At 36.5% G+C, this 23,395-nt stretch overlaps 1 protein-coding gene across 1 annotated transcript; it reads right to left on the reverse strand.

Moving 5' to 3' along the window:
* Positions 1-12,745: 12,745 nt before the first annotated feature.
* Positions 12,746-23,090, reverse strand: LOC113781035 (uncharacterized protein At1g32220, chloroplastic). Its single transcript, XM_027326865.1, has 10 exons — positions 22,932-23,090; positions 20,366-20,483; positions 20,141-20,229; positions 19,161-19,216; positions 19,011-19,066; positions 16,696-16,789; positions 15,137-15,216; positions 13,759-13,801; positions 13,308-13,399; positions 12,746-13,135 (listed from the first exon to the last, which is right to left on the reverse strand). The coding sequence occupies exons 1-10, from the start codon at positions 22,973-22,975 to the stop codon at positions 12,956-12,958; spliced, it is 852 nt and encodes a 283-aa protein (XP_027182666.1). The 5' UTR covers positions 22,976-23,090; the 3' UTR covers positions 12,746-12,955.
* Between the last annotated feature and the right edge of the window lie 305 nt (positions 23,091-23,395).

Genomic DNA, 23,395 nt, shown 5'->3' on the forward strand with positions numbered 1-23,395 from the left:
CGTAGTGGACTGACACAGGCAAGGAGAGCGCCTTCTAGTGGTTCAGCGGTGACCCCTCAAGTTACGTGTGGGTACTGCGGAAAATCCAACCATTCTGAAAATGACTGTTGGAGAAAGTCTGGGAAGTGCTTGGCCTGCGGTAGTACGGAGCACCAGCTCGCGAGCTGTCCAAACAAAATGAAAACGGGAGGTGATACTCAGAGACCGGAAAAGTCAGCCTCTAAGCAAACCAGTACCGGAGGGAGCCGACCGAAAGTACCGGCCAGGGTTTATGCACTGGATTATCAACAAGTTCCTGAGACGACTGAGGTGGTAGAAGGTACAATTCCAATCTTTCACCATTTAGTTAGGGTTTTAATTGATCCAGGTGCTACACATTCTTTTGTAAACCCTAATTTCATGAGTGGGATAGATTTGAACCCAATTAAGTTACCATATGATTTAAAGGTTAAAACGCCTACTGAGGATCAAAGTCTAATTGCTAACTTGGTGTATAGAGATTGTGAAGTCTGGATTGGAAAATAAAAATTATTGGTTGATTTGATAGGTTTGACGATTAGGGGATATGATGTAATCTTGGGGACAGATTGGTTAGCCCGTTATAATGCTCAGTTGAACTGTAGGACGAAAATTGTAGAATTGTGTATTCCAGGAGAAGCAACCCTGAAACTGGATGTAAGGGGTAAATTGGCTTCGTCTGCTCTTATTTCAGGAATTCGGATTAGAAAATTATTAAGTAAAGAAGTTCAAGGGTATTCGGCTTTCCTTATCAACACCCCTAGTGATAAGGTGAATTTGGAAGACATGTCTGTAGTGAAAGAATTTTCCGATGTTTTTCCTGAAGAATTGAAGTCCCTACCCCCGGAACGGAAAATAGTCTTTAAGATCGATATAACTCCGGGAGTAGCCCCTATTTCTAAGACGCCATATCGGATGGCTCCAGCGGAATTGATGGAGTTGAAATTGCAACTGCAAAACTTGCTGGAAAGGGGTTTTATAAAAGAGAGTGATTCTCCGTGAGGAGCCCCAGTTTTGTTCGTTAAGAAAAAAAGACGGGAGTTTGAGGCTATATATAGACTATAGAGACTTGAATGAGGTCACTATTAAGAATAAGTACCCATTGCCCCACATTGATGAATTATTTGACCAATTGCAAGGGGCTGTAGTATTCTCGAAATTGGATTTGAGACAGAGTTATTATCAGTTGAGGATTTTGGAGAAGGACATACCCAAAACTGCTTTTAACTCGAGATATGGGCATTTTGAATTTGCCGTAATGCCGTTTGGGTTAACGAATGCACCTGCTGCTTTCATGGATTTAATGCATAGGGTCTTTAAATCTTATCTAGATCAATTTGTGGTGGTCTTTATTGATGGCATATTGGTGTATTCTAAGAATGTAAAGGCTCACGAGAAGCATTTGAGAATTGTTTTGCAAACTTTGAGGGAACACCAATTATATGCTAAGTTTAGCAAGTGTGAGTTCTGATTAAAAGAAGTGACTTTCTTGGGACACATAATTTCTAAGGATGAGATTAAAGTGGATCCAACTAAAGTTGAACCTGTTTCGAAATGGAAACGACCGAAAAACCCTACCAAGGTTCGGAGTTTTATTGGATTAGCAGGGTATTACCGGAGATTTATCAAAGATTTTTCTAGAATTGCTGGACCAATGACCGAGCTGACCAAGAAAAATAGGAAGTTTATATGGAGTTCTAAGTGTGAAGATAGTTTCCAGGAATTGAAACGACGGTTGACAAGGGCGCCTGTGTTAGCTTTGCCAAACGGAAAGGATAGTTTTGTGATTTACACAGATGCATCTAAGGAAGGTTTGGGATGTGTTTTGATGCAAAATGATAAAGTGATAGCATATGCCTCTAGGAAATTGAAACCGCATGAAGGGAATTACCCGACTCATGACTTGGAGTTAGCGGTTGTGGTCTTTGCTTTGAAGAAATGGAAACATTACTTGTATGGAGTAACGTTTGAAGTCTTTACTGATCACAAAAGCCTTAAGTATTTATTTTCACAGAAGGAACTGAATTTGAGGCAACGTAAATGGATGGAATTTCTGGAAAACTATGACTGTACGATTAAGTACCATCCAGGGAAAGCTAATGTAGTGGCTGATGCTTTGAGTCGTCAAGTACAGATGGCTGGATTGATGATTAAGGAATTCCAATTGTTGGAAGAAGTTAGTTATTGGAATTCTCGACTGGAACCGAGGAAAGTAATTTTGGGGAATATTGTATTGAATTCCACTTTGATGGAACGCATTAAGGAATCTCAAGAAAAGGACACTGAAGTGTAAAAATGGGTGGAAAAGGCTAGAATGGGAGACAAGACGGATTTTAATTTGGGGTCCAATGAAATATTGAGATTTCGGAATCGGATAGTAGTGCCAAAGGATGAAGAATTTAAGAAGGAAATTTTAGAAGAGGCACACCGATCGAAATTTACGGTACATCCTGGAGGGAATAAAATGTACCAGGACTTGAAGAGTCTTTACTGATGGGAGAATATGAAGAAGAAAATAGCCCAATTTGTCCAAACATGCTTAGTTTGCCAACAGGTTAAGACCGAACATCAGAAACCGTGGGAACTTTTGCAACCCTTGGAGATACCTGAATGGAAATGAAAAAATATCACCATGAATTTTGTATCGGGATTGCCAATGACACAAAGAGGCTATAATGTTATTTGGGTAATAGTGGATAGATTGATCAAGTCGGCTCATTTTCTGTTGATTAACATGAAATACCCATTGGAGAAGTTAGCCAAGTTGTATTTGGATGAGATCATTAGGTTGCATGGAATACCTGTAAGTATCGTGTCGGATAGAGATTCAAGATTTGTTTCAAGATTCTGGCAAAAGATGCAAGAAGTGTTAGGAACTAAACTGAACTTTAGCACTACTTATCATCCCCAAACCGATGGACAGTCTGAAAGGACAATTCAGACCCTTGAACATATGTTGAGAACTTGTGTTCTGGATTTTGGGGAGAGTTGGAGTAAGTTTTTGACTTTAGTGGAATTTGCCTATAACAACAGTTTCCACTCTTCTATTCAAATGGCTCCGTATGAAGCGCTTTATGGTCGAAATTGTAGGTCTCCAATTTGTTGGGACGAATTAGGTGAACGGAAAATCTTAGATCCGACCACAGTGTCATAGATTGAGGAAGCTAATGAGAAGGTAAAGTTGGTACGCCAGAGAATTCAGACTGCCCAGAGCCGTCAAAAGAGTTATGCCGATAATCGGAGAAAGGATTTAGAATTCGCGGTTGGAGATCTAGTGTTTCTCAAAATCACACCGTTGAAAGCAAGTTTACTGTCTGGAAAGGGAAAGAAGTTACAACCAAGGTTTGTAGGACCTTACAAGGTTATTCAACGTGTGGGGAATGTAGCATACAAATTGGAATTGCCGCCGAGTTTATCTCGAATCCATAATGTATTCCATGTATCTATGCTTAAGAAGTACCATCCAGACCCCTCTCATGTTTTACAACCAGAGAGTATAGAGATAGATGAAACCTTGACCTATGAGGAGAAACCGGTACAACTGCTGGATCAAAAGGTGAAGGAATTGAGGAACAAACAGATACCACTAGTAAAAGTTCTTTGGAGGAACCACGGAGTTGAGGAAGCAACATAGGAAGTTGAAGAAACGATCAGAGAGAAGTATCCAGACTTGTTTGCCAATCAAGGTAAAATTTTGAGGACGAAATTCTCTTAAGAGGGAGAGGATGTGAGGACTCGAAAAACTATTATTTTTAAATCCCTATTTTTGGCTAAATTAATTATTTATTTGGATTTTTGCCACGAATAATATTTTCTAACCTTATTAGACTTAAGTACATGGTATTATAGTTTCGTTATATTTTTAAAGTGTCTCGTTTCAAAAATTATTTTCTTAGAAGCTTGTTTAGTGAAAAAGTGAAAACGCGTTTGAAAAATTTTAACCGATGGAGAGTACAATAAGTTTGGAAAATTGGAGACTTGTACAATGGTACTAAAATAGGTAATTTTAGGTTTAAATACTCAAGTGATAGTTAGTGGTACGATCGTTATAAGAATTTCTCGAAGGTTTCACTCTATCGCGCCTAAATTGGAAATACGCGTTTTCACACGCGCGATTTTAATTGAGGGACTTTAGACCCTTATTTTGGGACAATTAAGAGTGAATAATATTTGTATGAATATAAGTGTATTAGAGATTTAGTGCACCAGTGAAACAAACGCGAGAGGAATCGAGCACGAAACGCGCGCGAGTGCGCGCGTGTAGAAGAGTTGACTTTTGCATCAACATGGGCCACACGTTTGAAGCTTCTCAAGGAAGCTGAAAATTGATCAAATTTCCCTCTCTCTTCCCTCTCATGTCAGCCGGCCAAGGAGAGCAACAAGAACACCAAGTTCTTTCAAAACTCTCTTCACCAAAATCATCATCAAACTTCACTCAAATCTTACCAAATTTTCACAGCACTTAGCTCTACACTTAAGGATCATTTTGAGCTGCAAAGGGGAGCTGAAAATCACTGTTTTGCTGGAGTAAAGGGGGCCGAAATTCTGCTTGAACATCAAACCAAAGTAAGTGATGATCAACTCATAGAATCTTGTCTTTTGGAAGTCATATAGCATGATTAAGCTCTAGCATGCCTTTGGTTAGCTTGTTTATGGTGTAAAATGAAATGGGTGGGCTCTATGAATTCCCACCTTTGTCTTGGGGACTGATCTCATGCTTGATGATGGATTTAATGTTGATTTAGTGCTCAAAATGGTAGATTAATGGTGTATTATTAGTAGAAACTTCAAGGGGTGCATGGAGTAAAAAGTTTCGATTCTGTCCCTACTTTGAACGTACCTATTTCTGCAGAATTTTGAGGGTTTAATGGCTTGTATATGATGTTTATATATTGTATAGACGGTGTACAAAATTTCATTGAAAAATATTGAGGTTTGGTTGGTCAAATGAATTATTTTCGTGAAGGTAGCAGACCTGGAAACTGTTCCCGTAATGCTCAGACCAGCTTTCTTGTTTCGTCCATAACTCTGTGCTCCGACGTCGAAATCGAGTGCCGTTAGTGGCATTTGAAACTAGACATTCCCACCTTTCCAAAGATATAAAATACATGTTCTGATTCCATGTATGTGAGCCGAACCAACCATTTAAAGTCGGCTGTTCTGTTTCTCTGTTTTCCTGGAACGAAATGCTGAGGCTGCAACTTGTGGCTCGAATTCGAGCTAGTTGTGTGCTGAATTTCAAAATGATTTCTTCTGTGAAATTATGGCTCTATGAATTTATTTTCCAACTCCATAAATCATGCTCAATTCCAAGTTAAGTTGAGTGATTTGTGATCAAAATACAGAACCTGCCCTGCTCTTGAAAACCCTAACTTTTGGACAGATTTGATGCAAGGCTTGGTATAGACTTGCTAATTGAATTTTTTGGGTATTAAACACTTACCAAATGTATCATGAATGTTCCTTAGGCTTTGCCTACACTAATGAACTATGTTTGGAGGATTTTCCTTGACCAAATGTTTGGAATGGAAAACCAAAAAGCTCCAGGCAGTTCTGCCTTAGGATTTTCAAAACTTTGGGTGTTTGGTTGACTACCTTCTCGAAGGTATTTTTCCATGCAAGTTGATAGAGGAATGCCCTTTATATAGGAGTAATATACTGCCAAATTTTGTACCAATCCAAGTCCATTTCAATACCCAACTAAGGTCCCAAAGTCGGAAACTCAAATCTGGAAATTTGTTCAGCAGTTTCAAATTTTCCCAAATTTTGAGCTGCCGTATCTCGGTGCTATAAACTCCGTTTCTTGTTCCTCTTGTTTTGTTGTAAACTTGGATTACAACACTATTAGATTTGCAAATTTCAAAGGCTAGTTTCACTCAAGTGAATTTTGCCGAATTTTCAAAGTTGGCCAAAAATCAACTTAAATCTGCCTTATGAACCAAAACAGCAACTTTGACCTCGTTTTTGAATGTTTTCCATTTGGAATCTTAGAAAAGTGTATTCTAAGAACTTTTAGTACTTTCAAAGAGGTTTCCAATGGCACCCAATTTTCCAATTTCTGACATGTAGAATGAGAGATACGATTTTTCAAAGTATCGTATCAAACCTGAATTTTTTTTCCCAAATTCCAAGGGAAGGGAGTTTTCAAGTATTCCTTATTCCTTCAATATTTCTTGAACATTTTATACTTGATTTCTCAAAATGAAAACTCGATTACCGTGTACTTTAAGAAACTCCATTTAAACCTCGATTTAGGAGTAATTGAGGTTCGTTTTCATGAAATTTCCTTAAATTGTATTAGTATACAATCTTCCTTGATAATTGGGATATATGAGTGATACTTCACTATTATGTGCTCAGGCGCCCACGAGGACCCTCAAGAGGATCCCACGGTGAACGCTTAAATTTCGATTGAGACTACTTCTACTTGGTGAGTGTCAAGTGCATGTCTACTTGAACTCTATGGACTTGATTCATGCTTGGCTTACCTGATTACATGCTTAGCCTACTTGGTTTTGAAAAATGGAGTCGAGTGTGTACTTTATCGCACTCGTTCTCATTTGAAACAAATGACTCATGCTTAACATGTTTTGCCTGGTTTACATGACCTGAAATACATGCTTAAACCTGTCAAATGCTTGAATACATGACATGGTATGCTATGGCTGCATACGTCGTTGGAGTGAATCTCCTCGACACTTACATGATACATGGGGGACGCCCAAACTCATAGGCTGACCTTGGAACTCGAGCCGGCATGGGCTTGGTCGAGAATTTCGGTGAGCCATGAGATTCACATGATAAGCTTGATCTATTGAGCGATCTTGCTTGGCATACTCGTGGAGTATCGCCTTATAAATGTCGTGCGGGCCCGGAGCGGTGTATGGTGGACGGATGAGAAGTAAGTGGTGATCTACGGATTAAAAATATCAACCCGGTTGACGGAGAGTTATCGCGGGGAGATATACGAATGACATCGGCAAAACAAGTGAAACTTAGCTCCTGAGAGCTACCTTATCCTTGAATTGTTTCTGTTTACATTTTGTTGGCATTGCTAATTACTTGCAAGTTATCACTTAAACTGTTACTTGGGCTTGTTACCTGAACTATGTGTCTGCATGTGTGTTCTTGGCCTCACGAGCGTTTTGCTCACCCTGTAGATTTGTTTTCCTTAACAGAATTGAACTCGGAGATGTACTGGAGAAACCCTCCTGATGTACTTTTGTTTATGATTTCTATTATATTTTGGCTATGCCCTTGGTTTTGGGTTGTACTTTTGGAATTGAAATGTAACCTTTGGGGCATGATGTATATTTGGGATTTAAGATGTACTTTGAACACCCGACGTGCGGGTTGGATAATGGGTGACTATTGTTAAACTTGAACGCTTCCGCATTTACTGTATTTAAGTTATTTGCTTGTGTCGTGTAGACTGGTAATGAGCTTGAATGGAATTGCTTGAATCCTGGCGAGAGCTGGGCAGGCGTCCCGCGGATACCCTTTGGTTCGCTTTAGGGAGAAGTGGGGGCGTCACAGTTTGTTATGAATCCGGACCTCAATCTTATCCTAATTCTGCACTGTAGCTTTACTCATCAGAAGTTTGATAACTGCTAAATCATCAATAAGCTTTTGATCAGTGCTTCTTTCCTGTAAAGCCTATCCTCTCACTAGGTATTGGTTGTCCATAGAGATAGTGACACCAATCCCTATTTGAGGGTTGTCTTTACTCTTTTCTGTAGTAAACCTTATTCTCATTATGCCTTCTATCTCTTCATGTTGCTGAGGGGATCCTGTCTGATTTCCTGTTTCTTCTGTGCTGATTCTTGATGTCTTTATCGTGGCTTCCTCATATTCCAGCCATTCCTCCTGAGCTCTCTGCATTGTTCTCAGTGGAGGGTGTTGTTTTCCATTGAATTCCTTCTCATTTCTGCCTTTTCAAATTTGCCAAAGGATGTTAGCAGTTAAGGAGATGTGTTTGCTGCCTTCTCTTCTTGATCTAGCCTCCATCACAGTGGTCCACCATCTATAGAAACTACCTTGCTGATTTAGAATTCCTTCCCATTGGATAGGCGCCATCCTCCACACTAGTTTGACATGATTGCAGTTGAGCAATGCATGTTCTATTGTCTCTTTTTCCTTGCCACACACTCTGCATGTTGGATCACCTTGTTTGGTCCTGTTGTTGATGAGTTGTCTTACTGGTAATGCCTGGTTTAGGCATTTCCATAAGAAAATCTTCACCTTGTGCTTGACATTGAGTTTCCATAGGTGTTTCCAATTCCTTTGACTTTGTTTGCTCCAACTTGTAATAGTTTCCCCCCTGGTCACTCGCTTGTGTTCCATCTTTCCTTCTATTTGTGCCCTGTAAGCTAAGCTAACAGTGTAATTTCCATCTATGCTGAAAATCCAAAAGTTGCTATCCTCTCTGTCTACTAAGCTTATGGGGATGCTTAGTATTCTTTCTGCCTCCTTGGTGCTGAAATTTCTGAAGATTAGTTGCATATTCATCTTTTCTGGATTATCATTTCGTCTACCTTCACCAGGTTGCATCCTTGTGGCTTATGTGTAGTTACCTTTCCTTGGTGGTTATCTGGAATCCAACTGTCCTCCCATATTTTGGTACTCTTTCCATTGCCAATTCTTCTTCTAACCCCTTTTTCTATCAGCTGCCTAGCCCCCATCAGTCCCTTCCAAATCCAGGATGCATTTCCTGGTACCTTGCACTTGAAGAACGATTCCTTTGGATGATATCTATCCTTTAGCACTTTAGTAACTAGTAGGTTTGGATGTGTGAGTAATCTCCAAACTTGCTTTCCCAACAGAGCTGTATTGAATGCCCCCAAGTCCTTGAATCCCAGTCCTCTAGTTTTCCAGTCCAGAGACATTTTGCTCCATGATGTCCAGTGCATTTTATTCTTTCCATTTCCCTCTCCCCACCAATAGTTTGCCATTATGGAGTTTATCTCTTTGCACAGTTTTTTGCGTAACTTGAAGCATGACATCATGTATGTTGGCATTGCCAAAGCCACAGATTTGAGCATCACCTCCTTACCTGCAGCACTTAGCAGTTTATTTTTCCACCTCTTTAGTCTCTGTTGGATGCTATCCTTGATGTACCCAAATAGCTGTTGCTTGGATCTTGTGACCACCATTGGGAGGCCCAAATATTTGCCTTGGCTGACCATTTGAATATTTCCTAGTGCTTGACTGATTTCCACCTTTGTCTCCTGCTCCATGTTTTTGTTGAAGATCAGTTTTTGTTTCTGAGCTTCTTTCAATTGAAAGATGAAAGACGACTCTTTTTGTTGGAAGCTTTCGTGTTTCACTCTGACTTACTTTCATATTTGCAATGCTATATATCATGCGTACCTTTTTTGCCTTATATTGTATTATGTTATTGCCTATTTTATGGTACTTTTTTGCTCCTTTCTTTTCCCTTTTACTAATTATTTCTGCTTCCCCTGGCCAATCGGCAATTTTGTTACCCGCTGTTGTGCTACATTTTCTGTGGCGCGTGGAGCAGGTAAAATTTTCTGTCTTTTTGTTTGCCACTTAGAATGCCGCCTTTGCTCCTGCATTAAATGCTCATGTACTTCCAAAAAAAAAACACACATCTGCCTGCTTCTTGATATTTTTTATTTATTTTTGTCATTTGCAAACTTATCAGACATATATGCAGTTATAGATTTTTCTTCTTGTTAATGATGTTGTTTGTTGATTTTTTTTAATCAATTTTACCTTTTTATTTATTTACTCTTTTACTGAATAACAAATTGCTTTCTTTGCAGTTTTAGGTCCCTTAGTATCTTTTTTCTTTATATTGCTTTTCGTAGTACTTTGTTTCTTACTTTTATCGTTTTCTTTTGTTTCCAAAAACTTCTTCCTCAAGTGAGTTGCATTTCTTTTGCTTATTCTCAACAAGTCTATGTCATATATAATGCTTATTTTATTTGTTGATATTTCCCTTCTTTTGTTCACTTGTTTGTTCCAGAAATTTTTCTTAGACCTAGCATCAATGATCCATTCTTTAGGTCCTCTATATGCATGCACATAATTTTTCTTTAATATTTTCTATAATTTATTGGTTTCTTTTATATTCTTCGAATTCGTCTTTCTCATTTCAAAAAAAAAAAAATCTCTTTCTTCTTTTCAATATTTTAATGTGTTTTTCAATTAATTTCATAATTCCAATAGTTCTTCGAATGTTTGATTTATGAACCACATGCACATATATAAAAGTATATAAAAGGATAAATGCTTTGCATGGATAGGCAAATAACTACTTTAGTTGATTGCAGTATCTTTGGCAAATTTATTTGAAATTGTACTAACCAATGATGGTTACAAAATATACCATGCAAGGTAAATTCTACATGGAACAATGAGTTTCAACTTATATACACATTTATATGTATTCATAAAGAAAATTAAAAAAATATATCCATAAAAAAATCCGAAGAAGTTGTGATGTAATCATTATTACTTTAGCTGGCTAAAGCAAAGAAAATATTGTTTCTACCAAATTTAGATTATTTTCATAGCTCTCTTCTTAGCATTTGTTCTTGGTATACCTTGAGCTTTCAACTTTATATTTTATTACACAATTATAATCATGAGTATTTTAATTATATTGTATAAATACTATTTTTTTGCCTTTTTTATACAATCATATCCACCAGTTCATCTTCATTCAGGTACAATTACTATTTAAAACAAATAAAAAGCTAATATATCCATCTTACCTTATAACTAACTACTCCCTCCGTCCCATTGAAAGTGTCATGCTTTCTATTTGGGTTTGTCCCAAAATATTTGTCACTTACCAAAAATGGTTGTAAACTTTATCAATAATTTCCATACTTACCCCTGTCTCACCTGACTAAAAAGCAGGTGTTATTATGGCCAAAAAGTCTTCCGTCAAGACTTGCAACTTTTCCAGTTTAGTTGATGGTTTTGCACGCACCAACCAACGTGAAATGATTGCTGTCCGTGGCTTCACACTCTACTTCAAATTAGAATAAGCCACATGCCAATCAATAAACATATGGACCCCACTATCACATTTTGACCATCCATTCTGCAGCTTTTGTGTTTAAACGAAGGGTAACATGGAAAACACGGATGAATTTTTCAAAAATTGAGCACTGTTGATAATAAGTTGGAGTCCCGAAAAGTGACAAACTTTTCGGGACGGAGGGAGTATTATTTTATTTGTCCTGTTGGGTTTGGATTTTATTCCACAAATATCCCAGGCCTAACATGTCCATAATAGTTTCTCCAATCAATGCATTCTTGATGCAGTATGATGAACCAGACAATGATACCTTGGTATTCATTTTATAAAATTTCCCTAATTTACTTCAATTTTTCTCCAAAACACATTTAACACATTTAGATCTTAATTGCAGGTCATACCACCAAAAGTTATACATTACTTGGAACCACACATAAGAAGAAAGGCAATTTTCAAAGTTGGACACAAAATATGGTTTCTAAAATTAGATGAAAATCCTCAGAACTCTGGATGGAAAAAATTCATTGCTGATCACAATCTGCAGCCAAATTCACTAATACATTTTTTCCACATTGGAGTGATGACATTTAGAGTTTAAATTTTCAACCCAAATCACTACACTAGCTTCTTTGAATGGAATATCATCCCCATTGAAAGCACATATGCAAAAGCAACATGGTAACATAATTAATAATAAAATATATCCACAAAATTCAACAATACAACCTCCTATTTATTTATTTAGTTAACAATTGCAGGCATTTTTTCTGCAAGAGAAAGTTTCCTCATAAAGTTTGCATTTTATGTAGTCATCAAGCCCACGAACATGGAAATTTTAGTAAGCCAAATTTTTTAAAACAGATATTAACCCAAAGACATACAAAAAAATTGCACATAAATTTACTTTATCCATTTATGTTATTTTGCACAAATTCCATCCAGAAGATACTGCAAATATATTGCCAAACAAAAACAATATAATCATCTTCTATTACCAACACAAATGTTGGGACATCAAAGTTGAAGATAAATTTTTAACCTATAAATGGGAAAAAATCCTATGATATCATATTATTCGACCATGCTATACTCTCATAATTACTCACTTAGGTATCAACGAATATCGAATACACATATTCGATAATGAACTTGTAAACGTTGCTCCAATATAAAATAACTATAAAGTTATGCCTTTCAACATTTAATACTATTCCCATATTCTCCAATTTCATAACTATACAATATATATACACTATCTTTTTACTTCAACATTAAATCACATTCTATATGATAACCTACCAACAATTCTTTTCAATTACCCTCATTCAATCAAAACTAACTACCTCACAATTATTTTACATATTTTAAAATATTTTTCTGCATCAATTCATACACCACATTACATAAAAAAAATTTAAAAACATCAGCACCCAAATGCACTATTAACACGGGTCACGAATGCTCACCCCGCGCTCTTGGACTAGTAGACATTATAAAAGCAAATGTAATAACATAATTTTGGACACAAATTTCGGCAGATGAAAACATTTGTTAAGTTTTATATGTTGTTGAGTTAATATCTACATTTATAATTTTAGCGTTTACATGTATTCTGCTGGTGATTATGTGGTGGCAATTGCAAAGGCCCTTAATCCGTCGAAAGTCTCCTCAAACGCCCAGGCCGTTTGAATCTCAGAAGACAAGTTATTCGAGTAATGTATGAAAAAAATTCCAATTTCATTGAAGCAGTAATAATAATCGTGATAAAAGAAACAAATATGGCTATACATGGGAAATTCTGGTGCATTGCTTATTTTACTGAGCAGCTGAAGGTTTAGGTGAACATTTGCCTCTCTGTAACTTGTCAGGGATGAAGAGAACCAACATGAGTACCAAGATATCTTAAAGTAAAAGAACCGAAAGTTATACGGATTTCTGCTGACTGTAGCGAAGTATCCCATAGATATCTACAATCCCAGGTGGAAAAACAGGATCAGTTGCTGCCCTTACTGCAACTTTAGCCACTGCAGTAACATTCACAGGAGGATTGAACAAAGGCCCAACAAGGGGTAACTGGCTGAGTGGCTTTGCGCGTTGGAGAACCTGCAGAACAAGATGGAAAACTTACTCCACGAAGCACATAAGCACATAGCAGTTTGAAGTTGGTCTCTCACATATATGGCACAGACAATATACAACCCATTTTTGTGCCTAAGCAATATTTATTAGTCACAAGAATTCCTTGTAAAATGAACAGAATCCACACGGCAAGTACCATCTCTAAGGGAGAACCAATTACACCAAGAGGAAGCTTCATGCTACCGACACGACGAGTTCCATAAATAAACCCAGGTCTCAGTATTACTCCTAACACAAAGAAAAACAAAGCAAGATTTAGATCAACGAGTTGCAGATAACTCGTCCAAATGCCAAATGGATTATGCAATATGATAATCAGGGATATGCGATCAAAGAAAAAAAAATTAAAATGCATATAATCAATAATGTGCAGTCCTACTCAAAAAAGGTCAACCAGTTTTGTGTGTCTGTGTTTGTGCATATGCACGTGCATATGAGAGAGAGAGAGAGAGAGCACTCAGACTAGGGAAAAGGAGTTGGTAACAATATTTAGTTTCAGGATTGAAAGGTTTAAGCATCAATGATATTGTGCACCATCATGTCCTTAATCAATGCATAATTTTTAGAATAACAGCATGGTAACATACCTCCATATGTGTATCTGGTCACTAGTTCTGTTTCAGCAGCTCTCTGCATCATGATACGGAACAGAAATTTATGAGAAAACAAACACGCAATTCCACAAATGAAATTTCACAATCCGTCTTTCTAATCAACTGTAACATAGCGACATGCTGGTGAACTAAAATTAATGAGTTGAAATGTTCAACTAACCATACATACTCCAAACAACTGACACGACAAGACAAACTCAAAAGTAAACAAGTGAAGAAGATCAAGTCAAAAGTCATGACTTTGCGCTCGTACAATGAAAACACGGAACTTTGCAAAGGAAGAACTAAGCACAAATGGCTTCACGAAGCCAACTTAGCACATTAATTGAGTACATCACACATAAATGCTTTAAAAATCAATTTTAACATAGTGCTGCGGCTTACAAAACCATGACTAACTAATAGGACTGACAACTGCTCAAAATATGATGAAAGATAATTACTAGAACGGGAGAGACATGAATGATAAATTCAACCAGGAAAAAGAAACATTTCAAACCCAAAGGTTCATTTGTCAAATCAGGAATTCAATACCATGTTACATTATGCCAATGACAAGGAAAACCAAGTTCAAAGGGTAAAGGATTAAAAAGAACTGAATCCTTAAAGATCAATACTTCCTAGATTGTGCAAAAGTAGGACACCCACATTTACTAATAAGTAATAACCTCCTTGATTTGATCTACAAATTTTGTACTTATCTACATATTCAAGTAGCTGTAAACAAGATGGAAGTGCAGAACCACCAAATTAAATTACTTTGCAACATTTTTATGAACTTGCATACACAAGCAACGAGTGCAACCATAAAGTACAACAATCAGGTCTTCTATGAGCTCAAAACAGCATGCTTACATCAAAAGAGCAATTTTATCATCAATATTGCCTTCTTTACTGATTTTAAAAGACATGCTAAATCGTTTATGATACCAGAAAATTTTCATTCGTTACAACAGATTAAAGAACACCATTCTATCACATATGATCAGCAAAATATTAATAATCACAATATTGAAGACAGATGTGGTTCAACCAGGGCTTCAGTTCTATCTTTCAGCAAAATTATTATACCACCTTTTAATTTTTGGAAAGGTAAGTTAACTGATCAGTTTCAAGAATATCCAGTGCACTGTACCATGAGATGATATTTAAAACTTTCAGAAAATCTTCATGGCTTTTATCAAACAATAATTGGAATTAGAATCTTTTTAGCCAGCTACACTAGACCAAACAATTTGTGAATCAAGACAGTTAGTGTAACATGATAAGACATGCATTGTATATATCTAGTCTAGCAAATGCAATCAAAGAGTTTACACAAAACTACAGATCCAAGTACTCTAATTCATACCTTGCCCTCATAATATCCTTGCAGCAAATAATTTGCAACGCCAAAGTCAGCAGCAGAAATGTAAACAAACCTTTTTACTCCTACAAAGGGTAAATACAATAAGCAGGGTTTACAAAGCTAGCTGGTATTTGAATCAGTTAACAAAATAGTTCTTACTTGTGTTGGGGGTATAGAAACAGAAAAAATCACCAAATTCTTTTCCCTAATACATAATGCCATGTCCACGAGAAGACAACTGATATATTCTATCTATGTGTTCCAAGTTCAAGTTTCGATGAATATGAAAAATAAACGTCGAATAAAGGAAGCGAATGTATCAAAAGTGACCTTATTTGAAGTCTAACTATTCCCTCTGCTTCGTTACATGTTTTATGTTTGCTGCAGTAAACTCCAAGCAGCTGTACAAGATAGATGATGCATAACTTAGATTGCATAGAAAGGCTGAACCAACTTGGAGATTTTTAGCCAATGTTATCGACAGGTAATTGAAATATGGTCTATGGTGAACAACCAGAAGTTACTTTCAGTATTAGCAACAGAGGACAACAAACTTGATACTAGCGACCTTCGAAACCTGATCCTTTATGTAACAAATTGAATTGCAACTCAAGTGATGAAATAAAGTTATTATATTAATTTGGTTTGCTAGTTATCTACGCATATTGAAAAGCATTTGTTTGGACATTCATAATTTGTGCCTTGAGAAGGAGATCTCGATTTGATATTCAGATGGATCAAGTTCAACATCACCAAAAACTAAATGTGCAGTATTTAAGGTACAGATATTTCTTCTTTCTTCTAGTTCAGATACTCTCCTGATTCAGTGAAAGATATACTTGCTGATATGTGAAAACAAGATGGGAAGTTCACACTTCATTTTCTTCATTTTAGTACTGACACTCTCCTGATTGAGCAAAACATAAAATTGCTGGTATGTAAAACCAAGATGGAAAACTCAACCACACACCTTAGATCATTCTGCACTTACAAATTTACTACATGGTTTATATTTCTACAGGTTTTATCCTAACCACCAAGAAAAGTTTAGTGATCTTATTATCAAGGAACCCAAAGCATGCTGCCTCCCAGCCATAAATGCAACGAAATTGGCTAGTCTGCTTTGATATGCCTACTGTAACACTGTGTGAACTACACATATTTAGATTTCACACTCCACACAGCATCAACAAAACCACAACAGCAGGAAGTTTGGAGATTCTCTAATGTCATTTTCCCACCACCTTCATATCTTTCCAACCACCTTTTTGTCTGGTTTACATCACATCACAAAAAGTGCTACATTTAAGTTTTCTTATCCATATAATCTTCAATCCAAACAGACCATTTATGATGAGGTTAATGACATCTGAATGTATGCACAAAAATGAAGCTCAGACAATCCATCAATTAGTTAACTAGAAGAGGTAACAGCTGACTATTCGGAACACTATTAACTACTTTTCTTGCCTACTCGTGGCATGAGCTCTAAAAGTCCTGTTGCAGAATTAAGAACTTTATGACTTAAAAGTATCAAACACAAGTGCGATATAATTCAATACCTTCTTCAGAAGCAGCTCTTATAGCATTGATGTTTGCAGTTCCATTGATTTTATACATGTGTGAGTTGGAACCAAAACCACCAACACAAGAAATCTGCAGAAGGAAAACATGCATTTTGATAACTAGCACTTACACAAGAATCCAAGAGAAAGTTCCTCAAAAAAAAAAAAACTTTAAATACCAGATATTAGTCCCCTAAAATCAATCCAGACAACAAGTGAAAAGAGTTAAAACAAGGAAAAGCTAAAATAAAAAGACAAGGAAAACTAGGTTACAGAAAGAAACTGGCAGAAGCCCAACTATAGAAGCATTCGGTATGTATCACAAATGATTTCTTACATCAAATCACCCAATTTGATCCTCTGTCTAATTGCATGAATGAGTTAGAAACTTATCTATTCTTCAAGTTAAATAACATATGAGCATCCACGAGTGTTGTGCAACCAAGGATTTGAGCCACTTCTACTTATAATCTAATATGTAACAAATCTAAATTTCACAAGTTTCGACTCAAGGGCCCAAGAAATACATGTCTTTATTTAAATACAGTAGTAAAGCATAAAGAGTGTGAAAACTAAAGCAGGAGGAGGACACATATTAAAGAAGAAATTGAATATTAACAAAGTTTACTTTTCAAACCTGAAACTTAACCACATAGTGGAGCCTATTAAATGTAAAAACCACCTCACCATTTGCCACCAGCGATATTCCCACACCCCAAAAAAAAAAAAAGAGTACAAAAGAGAAAATATGAAAATATTAGCCACCTGAACCTAAAAGAAGTTAACCAAAAAAAAATCTCTTACCCTGTCATCTAGTCTGCTTGCTTGAGCAAGTAACTCTGTTTTCCAACAAATGCGGTAATTAAATCAGTCACTCTTCCCTTCGACATACAACCTATCCAAAACTCCACATGGATACCCATATGCAGCATACCTGATTTGATAGACCAAGAAGCCACATATTGTTTGCCCAAAACCCATCCCTCATCTCCACCCAACACCCCCCACCCCCACAAAAAAAACCAAAAAAAAAAAAAAAAAGAAAACAAAATGCTGGGACCTGTTTTGTAGTACTCAGCTCACCAACAAAGATGAGTCGCCTAATTAAGATGAGATAGGTTGGAAAGGAAATGTATGATATATAAATGACTGTGAGGAAAAAATAAACTGAATATTTTTCTGCAAGTAGTTAAAAGATAAGTTTTTGCAGAGCAAAGCTGCTTTAGATGATAATTTCAAAATTCCAATTGTTGGGTATGCTAAAGTATACAGATTAAGTGCAGCCTACGTCACTCACTATCTGTAGCTATTTCCATGAAAAACTCAATTGTTAGCAGCAACTTGACATTACATGCTCAACATTTTCCTTCAAGCACTAAAATGCTTTAGTCAGAAAGCACCTAAGATTACAAATAAGAACGAACATCACATAACCCAAGTTATGTGCACATTTAGCAACCTCCTTTATGGATAAACCTCGATGACAAAGTAGTTAGTTTGACCAGCACTTAATGATTAGCCAAAAATCAGATCCTTCCAAAGCAGCAAGTTCTTTGCTTTTTAATATCTACTATCTGGGCCGCCACGCTTCCAAAGAATATTTACTTTTATGAAAATAACTGCCTTCAAAGTCATAAAATTTCCCTCAATCTGCAAGAGGACATTGAGAGCAGAGCAAGACACCAGATGATTCTACAGCATTGGAAAAATGTTTATTGATTGATAACGCAAATAAGGCTTTGCTTTTGTATTGTAAATTTACCACCACTTTCTATAACCTCAGCCTAGATCTAACCAGCAGCTGACAAGTCGCAGATTTAGTTACAATTGGTGATCTACAGCTTCAAGGAAAGAGGAAAGGGAACAACATCCTAAATAGGAACTTGCAAGCAAACTTAAGTGCAGAAGCCCTAAAATACATTATTAGAACTAAAAATGCACCCATAAAAAAAAAGCAAAATGTAAAAGGGCAATAAAAAAAACTCTGAAGCACTATATTGCAAAAACTTGGAGCTCAGACACTTTCACCTGTAAGAATAAGAGAAGGTGCAGCAACAAGCTGCTAAGTTGATAAACTCTTCTCCTGCTGATATCTTATTACAGATTAGCTAGGCTAGCTACAGAACCACTGTTACAGCATCTTTCTATCTTTTGCATGGATTCAGTTAAGCTTATGTTTAATTGCTACACCACATGCAGAAACACACATCACCGTGTATCACCCTTGGACCAACACTAAAGATAAACATACAGTGAGATGCAGCTGGAAAAACACTAAACATTAGAAAAACGTGTACAGAAGTGATACATACAACAGATGTCACTCCTTTCAAAGCATCTTTCCATGAATCATTTGAAAGAAGATTTCCTGGTGGAAAGAGAACAGGAAAATAACCATGAGCGAAGCCTAATAACAACTGGAAAGAAATGAAACTACAAACACCCCTAAAAACACAAATTACCATGATGCCAGATTACACTGTTAGCCCAGGATTCTTGTATAGATGACCTTCCTGTTCTACAAGAAGATAACCAGAAGAACCAGAGATCCGGATGAAAAGTTCATAGCAAGAACAAAATGTACGTTAATATACAAGCCAACATATCACATAGTAACACGAACAGGAATAGATCATCAGGATTGCATTAATGTGCATGAGGATTTTCCACTCCGCTGAGTCCTCCAGTCATATCGGCTATTTTATTGTCTTATGAACAACCAGAAATATCAATATGAGTGCACATATTTTAGTTCTTAAAGCCTGTTAGGCATTATCAAGCTAAAACATCTCCAAAATTTCATAGATCCCTTTAAATGAAGAGCTGTAATTACAGTTAGGTTCAAATAAAAAGTAACAGATACATAATGACTGTTCAATAAGGTAAGAACATTTTTCCTTCTACCAGTAGACTCTTGCTTAACATATAAAAAACCAGACAACATTTGATTTTATTTGTAATCAATAAAAGCCTTATATCTCCATAAAGAGGAAACAAAAGAATTTTCCTATCAACAATACATACAAATCTAAATACTTAATCAGGACCATTTTACAAAAGGAAAAGCCAACATATCGAATTGTTTGAACCACTCATAGAACCACCATAGCAATTGATTCAAAAATTGGGTAAACATGAGTACAACATGAGCTAAGGACTTTTGCTCGACAAGCAAGACCTCAAGACAAGAGGGCAATGGTCATTATGAACAAGACAATGGTTAATTCTGAAGTCTAGAACAAAAGGAAGTTAACTGGTTTGCATTTCATCTTAACTCTCAACATGCTTGCTTCACAAAACAAAGACGAGGATGCCTGAAATGAAAAGTTTACCACTGTCCATGGAAAGCATGCACCCACCGTAATGAACCTTAAACAATCATAAAACAGGAACAGCAATTTACAGAGCAATACAGTGACATGGCAAGGTGAGAGGAATTAACCTGCTAAGGCTAGCAACGGTCAGACCACGATCTAAAGCTTCTTTGCATATGTGTGAACCGACAAATCCATTTCCACCCAACACAAGTAACTAAATAGCCCAAAAAAAGGGGAAAAAAAGTCCATTAGTAATTAAACAAATAAAATCTAATCCAAACATTTCAAGGGACAAAGCACCAAGGTGCCACAAACTTAGATGGTCATATCCGGGAAAAACCATGAAATACCTTCTCTGATGGAGGTGGAGAGGTATCTACTGTCTCTGCCTCCTCAACTTTGAATGGTTCATCAGTTTTATTAGGATCTGTGCATAAAAACCGTTGATTTTTTGAAGCAGCTACCCTCCTGGTTTTGTCAAGAATCAATTGAGGCAATTAAAATCAGTTGCAGGCAGTATGTAACACCACAGGACAAGCACCACAGGACAAGCAAATAGCCTCTAATCTACCATAAAATTCTAAAACCAATTACTGCAGGGAACTAACTAAAACTACAGAGATATGACAGACAGAAGCTCACATCACAATACCCTTACAGATACAAAATTAGTCACCCGTTTCTGCTCACAACTAGATGAAGGTAACAGATCCTGCATATATCGGGAGATGATGCCAGCCCATAGGAGAAAATATGCTTTTCACTAGCAAATCAGACCAGAAAATTTTAAACTAAGTAGAAAATTAAGCATTTAAAGTTAGCAGAGAACACATACTATCCAAACTCATTCTATTCAAAGTGAAGAGTTTTTTCAACTTAAATGACTGCAAATGAATCAGGTTTCTGCAACAGTTCAAGGGTCTTCTAAGAATCATAGTAAATCATAAATATTGCTTCAAAACATGTTTTCACCAAAATGTTTCACTTTAAACTTAACTTTGCAACACACATCCATTTCTTCCAAAGGTCCTTGACCAAATTGGTGTTGTCTGTGATCAATTCAAATGTGTCTACACTGAAGCTTGAAAGGGGGGCATACGATTTCTCATTAATCCAAAAAATGAATTGATATTTCAGCCATTGACTTTTATTAATTTACAAGCATCTAGAAGAATGAGTACAATTGTTTCATTCGCAACACTTCAAAGAACATGAATCTAGTGCTAACGCACACCCTATTTCATCCACGCCTAAACAATAAACATCTGTCTGTGATCATCAACATTCACATCCAAAATAGAAATACTAGCTATATTTAGGGAAACTCAGTACAGCTGGTGTAAAGTTAAGTGATGTCTGACAAAGAGAGCATATATAAATCTTTCTATTAAATTATACATCAGGTATCATGTGCACTATCAGAGTCCCTTCCAGGTACAGCATTTCCTTTTCCGTTTTGCATAGTCAAAACACAATACCCACCTTCCCAAAGTGTCATTTACTGTTAAAGTTCTTCAATGCACATTGCTCTTTTCATATTTTTCAGCTAAATAGCAGATAAGGCTCATACTTTTCAGTTGTTTTCTGTAACATATCCAGTTTAAAACTTCAACAATCAAATTATGAGTATGTGAGCTAACATAATTCGCTAACTGACAAAGAAACAAACCAAACAAGCATAAATAAGCCAATGTCAAGTTCCAGCTGCCAAACTTCTGCACTCCATTTTTTTCAAAAGATGAAAACCATGCTTTTTTGGCTTCACATGACCTGTCATTCTCTTTTATTCAGACTATTTGTATGCTTTCCATCTCCTTCAGTTTTTCTTTTTGAAATACGAAATTAAGATCCATTTTGACATAGGCATGTGGCATGGCCAGACTCCCCAAGTTTTCTGCAACTAAACAGTTTCCTTTCGTGTTGATTCAAAAACTTGAATGAGCTTTCAGTAAATCTTTCTAGCTAAAACGTCAAGTGCTGTAACAAGCTATCAATATTTTTTGTTAATCAGAACAAAGAAGGACAGTGATAGTTAAGTGGAACCAAAAAAAGATTCAGGCATTATGATGTGAACTGCAATGCTCAATAATCAGCTTACTCTGAATTTTGTTTCCCAATTGTATTTCTTGATGTAAAAGATGCCAAGGTAGCATTTCCCAAAGAAGCAACTGTGTTATTTCCCACTACTAATCAAAATCGGAAGAAGCAAAATATTTCTAAAATGTAAAAAAATTAATTTAGAGCTCGATACACATTTCGAAATGATGGTTGAAACCTCTCCCCGTGTCAATGCAAGAACCACCAGCACTAGTATCTCCGCCATTCACATGATTCTGACTACATTTCCTTTAGATAGCCAAATTCTAGGTCAATTTCGGGGGGAAAAACATACAAAATTGAAATGCTGCCAAACAATTGGTGAATCCATTCTGCTAATGAGAGTTATATAGCTTGGTGAACATTACTATTGCTACTCTACCCTAAGCCAAAAATTGGAACTCTTTTTCCAACCAAATATCAAATTCTCTTTCTCCATAATTAAATGTCATTTCTTAAGACCCAAGAAAACAAAATATACTTTCAAAAAATTTTAGCAAAAGTACTGCATAACAGATATCCCATCTCCTCCAAATCCAAAAAATAAAAACAAAAAATAAAAAAAGGAAAGGAAAAATGTAACAGGTCACCTAATTCTAATTAAGTCCAAGCAAAAATAATTGCAATGCAGCGTCAGGGTATGTCAACATTGTCTAAAAAATTACAGGTAATTAAATCACTAAAAAAGAATACAATCACCTAAACAAATAAAAAAGAATTCAGCTTCACCTTGGAATTTAGAGTCATTAACTTCACAGACAAAGTACTTAAAATAATTAAACAAAACGCGAGAGGATTTCAGGCCAAAAAATAACTTACGAGAATCTGGAGAGAGAAAATGGAGACTTAATTAAGCGGAGCATATTGGATGATCAGAAATTTGATCGATTTCTTTTTTCCTGCTTCGAGGTGTAGTAGAGTAGAGACGGGGCTTCTTGAACGAGCGTGTGGGGGTTTTTTTTTTCCTTTTTTTTTCGTTTTGGATTTTTCTGAATTTTGAGAACAAATATGGAGAAGGCTGTGGGCCTTTTTCAGTTCTCTGAACAAGAGGGACACGTGGAGGGACGTTTAAGTTACACGAGGGCGACTTGTGGCTCAATTTAGGCCAAGAAGTTTGAGCCTTTAGCGGGCCGAATTAGAAAGCGGTTTTTTTTTTTTTATGGTTTTTATTTTCTTTTTGGATTTCTTATCACGGGTAAATGCATACTTATTGAACCCGGTCCGGATAGAAACCCACCGAGTCAATGGATTAGTGGTCCAAAGATGAATAAGGTGGTTGAAAC

The sequence above is a fragment of the Coffea eugenioides genome, chromosome 8, assembly GCF_003713205.1.
Source record: "Coffea eugenioides isolate CCC68of chromosome 8, Ceug_1.0, whole genome shotgun sequence".
Classification (NCBI taxonomy): Eukaryota; Viridiplantae; Streptophyta; class Magnoliopsida; order Gentianales; family Rubiaceae; genus Coffea; species Coffea eugenioides.

Excerpts from the sequence above, each read along its gene's own strand:
- LOC113781035 (XM_027326865.1), bottom strand. The coding sequence starts at position 22,975 with ATGCTCCGCTTAATTAAGTCTCCATTTTCTCTCTCCAGATTCTC. Across the intron at positions 15,217-16,695 it reads AAGAGCTGCTTCTGAAGAAG|GAGTAAAAAGGTTTGTTTAC; the intron begins GTATTGAATTAT and ends TACCCTTTGTAG. Across the intron at positions 13,136-13,307 it reads TTGGTTCTCCCTTAGAGATG|GTTCTCCAACGCGCAAAGCC; the intron begins GTACTTGCCGTG and ends CTTGTTCTGCAG.